The 7,217-nt window shown below is 42.5% G+C and overlaps 1 protein-coding gene across 1 annotated transcript in view; it reads right to left on the reverse strand.

Moving 5' to 3' along the window:
- Nucleotides 1-6,859, reverse strand: part of COPG2 (COPI coat complex subunit gamma 2) — a 22,113-nt gene extending 15,254 nt beyond the window's left edge. Inside the window, exons 1-7 of the mRNA XM_072856889.1 lie at nt 6,752-6,859; nt 4,944-4,996; nt 4,110-4,190; nt 3,157-3,228; nt 1,907-1,986; nt 996-1,071; nt 474-566 (exon numbers count right to left, since the gene is read on the reverse strand). Of these exons, the coding sequence (XP_072712990.1) occupies nt 474-566; nt 996-1,071; nt 1,907-1,986; nt 3,157-3,228; nt 4,110-4,190; nt 4,944-4,996; nt 6,752-6,788 (492 nt within the window). The 5' untranslated portion in view covers nt 6,789-6,859. The remainder of the gene's footprint in view (nt 1-473; nt 567-995; nt 1,072-1,906; nt 1,987-3,156; nt 3,229-4,109; nt 4,191-4,943; nt 4,997-6,751) is intronic.
- Between the last annotated feature and the right edge of the window lie 358 nt (nt 6,860-7,217).

The following is a 7,217-nucleotide window of genomic DNA, read 5'->3' on the forward strand; positions in this document are numbered from 1 at the left end:
GTTACAGAACTGATATGCTCTTTCACAGTCATCAGTGTTAGTCCTTCCATGGCACAGAACAGGTTGTTTCTACTTACTCTCACTGAACTGATAAGCACTTTTACGGTTATCAGTGTGCTTGACTTTTCAAAACAGACAAGGCCCCTCCCCAGAGAAATTAATGTTCTACACTAACTGCATAGAGAGATGACTGAGTACTTTGCAATTAAAGTTACTACAACTGATGTACTCTAAAGCAACAGAACATTAAGGAAGGAGTTTGAGAAGACAGAGTCTGCTTGAGACAAAGGAAACTCCATTGCTACTTTTTTTTTATTTATTTTCCAGTGAGGAGATGAAGAAGAGTCCTATCAAAGGAAAAGAAGATGAAGAAAGAACAAAACAAAGGCCAGGCAGAGCTACAGATGCAGCAGACTAGCCTTCCCAGCCACAACACAATGCACAGGTTTACAATAATCTACTGCTTTACTTACTAAGGAAGACACCAGTGCAGAACTAGACACACTGGGGACTTTGTCCACAATGGCTTGCTTCATGTATCTCTCAATGGCTTGTAACATCGTACCCTATGAAAGGGAAAAAGAACCGTGTTGACACTTAGGAGGCAGAGCATAAAAGCAGTATAAGGCAAAAATATATGCACAGCATATCCAAAAGGCCCTCAGAAAAAATCTTGAGCTAATTCTGAAAACGCATACTTCTCCAAGGGAGACATGAGTATCAGCTGCCCAGTCCTGAAGGTTCAGTGACACGATCAAAGTCTCCAGCAAAGCAATCTCAGATCAGAAACTAGAGCTCCAAAGCTCCTGCCTTCTAACTCCATGTTTACAGTGCTACAGCTCCACAGAGCTCCTCACATCTACAGAGGGCTTCAGAGCAGTCCTTCCTAAAGCAGGAGTTCCATTACTACTATAAGAATACACCCTGCAAGAGAGTAGTTTTTCTATTTTAAATACACTTATCTCACCCACAACAGTGATGTGATTTGTACTTACATCAGTGATCCTACAGAGCGCTCTGATGGCCGGGCCTCGGTAAACATCTTCCTTCCCTGTCATGTCTTTGGTCAAACTAAAATAATCAAGGACACCCCGTTAACACTTCTTTAAAATCTTGATGTCTTGGTCCTTTTGTGACATTCATCTCATCTCATTTAGCTCTTCTTCCAGCTGTTACCACATAACTCTAGTATTGGCTATAAGCAACTCCTTAATAATTAGCTATTTGAAAATTATTAACATCAGATTCTGTGGAAATGCAGAACATTACAAAATGCATAGCCCATAATATTGCTTTGCCATAGGCCTGGTTTATTTAGCTCAGCCATTCTCCTCCTTAGTGCTACTCTTCTTTCTACCACACAAAATTTTGGTTGAGATTAATAGCGAAGTTTAGTTTGCTGAACAGCTTTTAAAAAATATAAAATAAAACAATCGCTTAGCACATGCCACAGATCCAATTTTTGCTCTCGCAGCAACTGTAACATCTATTCTGTAGTCAAAAAATTTGCTAGTTCAGTTGGCGGACTGAACGGAGCTTTGCTCTGCTTTTCCCTAACTGCTCTGACAGCAAAGTCAAGTCACAGCCTAGGTTTTGACAAAACCATCGAGCACTAATAATTTAAAAACAAACAAAAAACCCCCAAACAAACTAAGAAAACAAAGTAGCAACCGATTGATAAACTGTAAGCAAGCCTCTTGCTTTTTTATAAAAGCCTAATAACACAGGAGGAAGAAACAAACGTTTCATACGGTGACACATACTCTGTACCATGGAACAATGTTTTCCCTTGCTGTATCCTTTATAAATCATAATTACAGAAAACCATAGCAGCTAAAACAAACACATTAAGACGCAGCTACTTGTTTCAGAGCTCTGAGACTGTGCTTTCTGTAGGTTCTACTACCTGCTTGTGACAATGATGACGTCCTCAGAAATATTGGCCATCTCCTTGATAGTAAGGTAACACATTCTTCTAAGGGTTTGCTGTGAAAGTGTATTGCAGAAAACCATTAAACCCAATGGCAATTATGAATAAACACTTCCTAGAAGTTTTAAAAGTTAAATAAACCTACAAGTTAAATATTTAACTTTAAAAGTTAAGTAAACTTTTAAATAGAACACTCTTCCCCACTTCCATACAAAGTTATAAGCACACAAGTAAAACTATCTTTGATAACTGGATAACAGCCTTACTCTCCGTTATCAAACAAACCAGAAGAAGAATAAGAGATATATGTCTTATAAAATGATAACAAAACTAAAAAAAAAAAATCCACATGTTAATTATGAAAGAAGTGATACATCACGTCTGTACGCAGAAGCCTCATAATTATCAGTTAAAAGCTTTAAAAACAACTTCCTCTGATCTATTTGTTGTTGTAAAAGAGAGAGAAATATGCAAAGAGCAGTGACGCTTTAATTTTTTGAAAGCAAATGACAGTTACATTAAAAAAGCTACTAAAACGTGGATATGAGAAACGTCTCAAACACCCTGTACTTCCAAAATTTTCATTCCATCTTTAAACAGTTACAGGTACAACCTTCCTCAGCCAAATCTCTAAAAACCTGAAGTGCCAGTTCATTTTTAATAAAAATTAATGAGACCCATCACATGAAGCATACTCCTCTGAGTTCTTACACTCTCTGCAAAAGAGATCAGAGAAGGACTTTACATTGGGCAAAGCCCAAAGTTTAATCCAGCATTTTTAGGATGTTCTCATCCCTTCACTCCATGCCGATTCATGAAGAGAGCAAGTTGTTCTAGGGAATAGCAGTATTTGATCTACAGGCAACTTTTAAAATTCTATTTTGAGTTAAGCAGATGGGGATTATTTGCAAGTGTAAGAAACAGTCATAAAATTATACTGATTTGCATATTAAGGCTTTCTGTCATTATTCACATTCTTTACAACAGTAATTCAACTCAGAACTGCCCCCTCACCAAAAACAACCTGCAGAAGTAACCGTATGTTATTACTCACTCATTTGTTTCCAAACCATGAACTGCCTTCAGCAAGTACTTTGCGTGCAGAGCTTGTTCTCTGAAGTACTTGCCTCACCCTCCTCCCACATCCCAATATCCAACTGTTTTGTAATTACTGCAAACCCAGAGAAAACCAGGGAGACAGCAAGTGGTAAACACTAGGTACTTACATCATTAGATTGAAATAATCTGGTCATTGCAAAAAAAGCTTCTGTGGCTTCAGTGGTTCCGAAGTGTTCACCCTGAAAATAGCATACAATAAGTGAGAAAAAAACCCCCACTGTCATTATTCAGCTGCCTCCACCTTTCAGCCCCCACTTATAATACCTACCCACGCACCAAGAATCTTTTCTTTGAGACTTTTTCTCGTGTTAGAAACCATTCCTCCCTCACCTTGTGTTTCCTGGGGAGTACAGGCCAAGTTTACCACTATTATCTACTTGGTTTCAATATAAATGCCACCCACAGTGGTACAGCGATGGAATAGTTTGTCAAGTAGCCTGTGTTCCCTCTTTTGACATTAGTTCATTAGCAGTTGGTTTTGTGTCATGCTTGTTAACCAGAAGGATCCCCTTACTTAAAAGGGATCTATCGAAAGATGACTGGTGCCAATTAAAACCGAACAGCATATAGGTTCCTCCTAACTGATTGTAACTCCATGTTAAATAGTGCCTGACATGCAGGAAACCTGATCTATGTGGATACCTAAAGAAAATCTCCTTCCTTATCATGCTTCCAATTTCTCCCCAAACAAAAAGACACCTTCTACTTCATCACTTCCTGGCCTATGTTCTTACCTCAGCTCAGTTATTCCTACTTTAGCTGGGCAAGCACAAGTGGCTCTTTAATTGCACAGTGCTGCGGTGATCACAGACCAAACGACAGCTCTGACTTGGCACTCAGAAAAAGTCTTAAAAGGTTCAGTGACACATCTCTCTCTCACCTTAGCAGCAAAGTTGGAGAGGAGAATGTAATATTACAGCACAAACACCATTTCTGATCTCCTTAAAAGCTACCTCCCAAATCTGACAGGAAGAGGTATAAAGCTTCTTTCATAACGAAAGCTATCAGAAATTTGCCTCAGGAATATTCATTCTGGCTGGGAAAAAATGGTAACAGTTACCTGGTTCAGCAAGTAAAGGATCTTGGTAAGGATGTGCAGGCATCTTCGTGGATTTATAGGGGTCTCATTAAAGATACGTGCCTACAAACACAGCATAAATACTGTATTACAGTGTAACCCAACAATAATAATTTCTCTTTCACCATAAAAAGTAAAGCAATTGGTTTTCAACCAAGTAGCTTATAACTTTTTTCATTCTAAAAATGTGTCCCAACGAGCATATTCCTGTCATTCAGCTCATGCATGTTTAGTTTGCTGGATGGGTAGCAATCTGAACAAAGGACAACTCAGTTTACCATCTGGAACTAGCAAAAATACTTTAAAATAAAAGCATAACAACTTAATTCTTTCCATAGCATCTGTAGCCCAAACACTACTTAGCACTAGTCTGTAGGAACACAAAATTGAAATTATTAAGTTCCTACTTATAGCTCTTTGTACCCACCAAAATTCCCTGTTATTTAACCACACATTCACCTCACCACTTGCAATCATTCTTGGAGTACACAAAGAGAAACAGGAAAACTCGTTACATAGTACGTTACATGAGTGTAGGAAAACAGGCAGATCACCTCTTCAGAAAGAGCACCCTGAGATTCTGTATGTCCACATGGAAGGCAGAAGCCACATGTAATCTAATTACCATACATAAGCCCCTCACAGAGTAACTTCACATGCACTTAATTTACATACCCTGTGATTTTAAATTAACTATATGAATTTAGCCATATTTCCCGAGAGTTGCACTGTAAAACTTCCTTAAGCTGATAATGCTTCCTGAAGGGAAAAAAAAATAAAGAGAGTTAAACCATATTATACAATGATTATTCATACCTCCTGAAGCACAGCACTCTTCTCCAAATGCTGGAAAGGATTAGAGCCACTACCTGAGGAACAAAAGAAACCTCTCAGTTAAGGAAATGCATTCTTCACAAAAAAAAACCCCAACAGAACTGAGCATGCAGGAACAGCCCCTAAACCTTACAAAAACACCTCAATGCTGCAGTGATGTTCCTCTTAGAATAACTGATGGTCTCCATCAACAGCTTTGAATCCACTTTTGTAAGTTGTGTATTCAGGGTTACAGGAAAAAAAAAAGGGGGGGGAGGGGGCACTTTCAATGTAGCTGGAAGGCAAGGAAGAAGAAAGGTCTTTACTAGTAAATTTGCCTTAATACTCCCTTTACTTATTTACTTTTTTTTCCTAGTCCCCCTATTTTTATTCCTTCAGGTACAGAAAGCACTGAAGGAATCAGGACAGACCTGCTGATCAGGATCTGAAATAGAAATATATCGATCAATGCACCACTAAAATGGGCTACTCAGCAAACTCCAAAAACAGTCTGGCTGCTGCACATCACAAAATCATTAATGCTAAACTATCTCCATAGTGTAGCTTCTCAGCCTTTTAACAGCCCAGCTCCAGGCACTGAGAAGTTACCCACTAGCCAAAAGCAAAATCTGCAAAAGGCCTTCAAAACTATTTCAGGGGGAGGAAAACATGACACGAAGTTCAAATCCATCTCTTGTCTCGTTGTAGGGGAACATTTTAACTCCTGTACCTTGTTTCAGAGAATCATCTATGTCAGCTGCTACACAGCCGGTATCTAATGCACAGTTTGAGTCTCTCTGCTGGAAAGCATAGGGAAGCCTTTAGTTTCAGAGAAGGTAAGAAAAGTAAGAGAGATTGTCTCCTCTTTTGAGATTTCTGAAGGGCGCTAAATAATTAATTTCTTGGAGATGACACTTCTCTGTCAGCAGCATACAGAGACCAGTCTTCTAATCCACATTCACAGTGAAACCACCTCTCAGAGCCACCCTTACAAACGCATAAATCCCCCCAAATCCTCACTACTGCATCTGACCCTTTTCCTCCCGCACTATTTTTTTATCTTCACTTCATTCATTCTTCACTTCTCACTTCCCAAACAGAAAGAAACTGAGAATGAAACGAAACTCAACCCAGCTGGCCACATCCTGCAGCTCAGAAGACCTCTAAGCAGCAACACAAAATTCAAGACAGCATCACTTACTACAAGTGATGGCAACGTGAACCACTTGGCACTTACTTACTACAGGCAACATGAACTTAATTTCCAGACGATTTTGTGGAGCGAAAATGTGCAAGTGATGGCTTCGTTCACCACATCTATGCCTAATGTGATGGGTTTTTTTCCCCACCTGCCGGGTACCTGAACGCAGCCGCTCCTAACACAGTCCCAACCACAAGGTCTGCGTGGGGGACGGCTGCTGCCCTGCTACCAGGCTGAGGTGCGGACCCCCATCAAGCCCTGCAAGCATCGCTCCTCCTCGCCACAGCAAAGGCGGGAAGAGACCGCCAGCTGCAGCCCGCAGGGTTGAAGGGAACCGGTTCCCTCCGAGCGCGGCCTCAGGGGTCCGGGGCAGGCCCTGCAGGCCGCGGACCATCCTGAAGGGCCGGGGAATGCTCCGAGGGAGCTCAGGACACCGGAAAGGAGACGGGACCTCCTTCATCAGCGGCCGTTACTCTCCCCTCACCTCAGCGGCTGTTACAGGCCGCGGCGCGCGCTGGGAGCCTAACGATCGCTCCCCTCACGGCCGTGCCTCCATGCCCACCCCTAGAGCCCGCCCCCGGCTCCCTCCCCGCTACCGCCAGCCCCATACCAGACTCCTCGTCCTTCTTGTCAAACTTCTTAATCATGTCGCCGCCGGTCGCGCCCCTCCCTTCGAGCTGCACCTCCGCTGGAGCTTCCGCCGGAATGCCCGCCTCCCCGCTTCACATTCTGCCATCTGATTGGGCCGCAGAGTCGTCACTCAGCCCTCTAAGCTCTTAGGGCCGCTGGGCGCGTTCCGTCTCTCCAAGCCACGCCCCCTCTCCCTCTGCTGAGGGGGCGGGGCTGAGCCAGGCCAGGGTGAGGGCGTGTCTTAAAGGAGCCGCGCCGCCATTTTGTGAGGGGGTGCCTAGCCTCGTCTGACTGACTGACTGACTGACTGACAAACCAACCATCTGAGCCCCTTGGCAAAAAAATAAACACACGTTTCAGCTACCAGCTCCCCTCAGAAGGGGGAGGCAAGGTGCCTTTGCCCAAACACTGAGGTATTTTGGCAGCAATGGCAGCGTCTCGCTGCT

The sequence above is a fragment of the Ciconia boyciana genome, chromosome 1 (genome assembly GCF_034638445.1).
Source record: "Ciconia boyciana chromosome 1, ASM3463844v1, whole genome shotgun sequence".
Lineage (NCBI taxonomy): Eukaryota > Metazoa > Chordata > Aves > Ciconiiformes > Ciconiidae > Ciconia > Ciconia boyciana.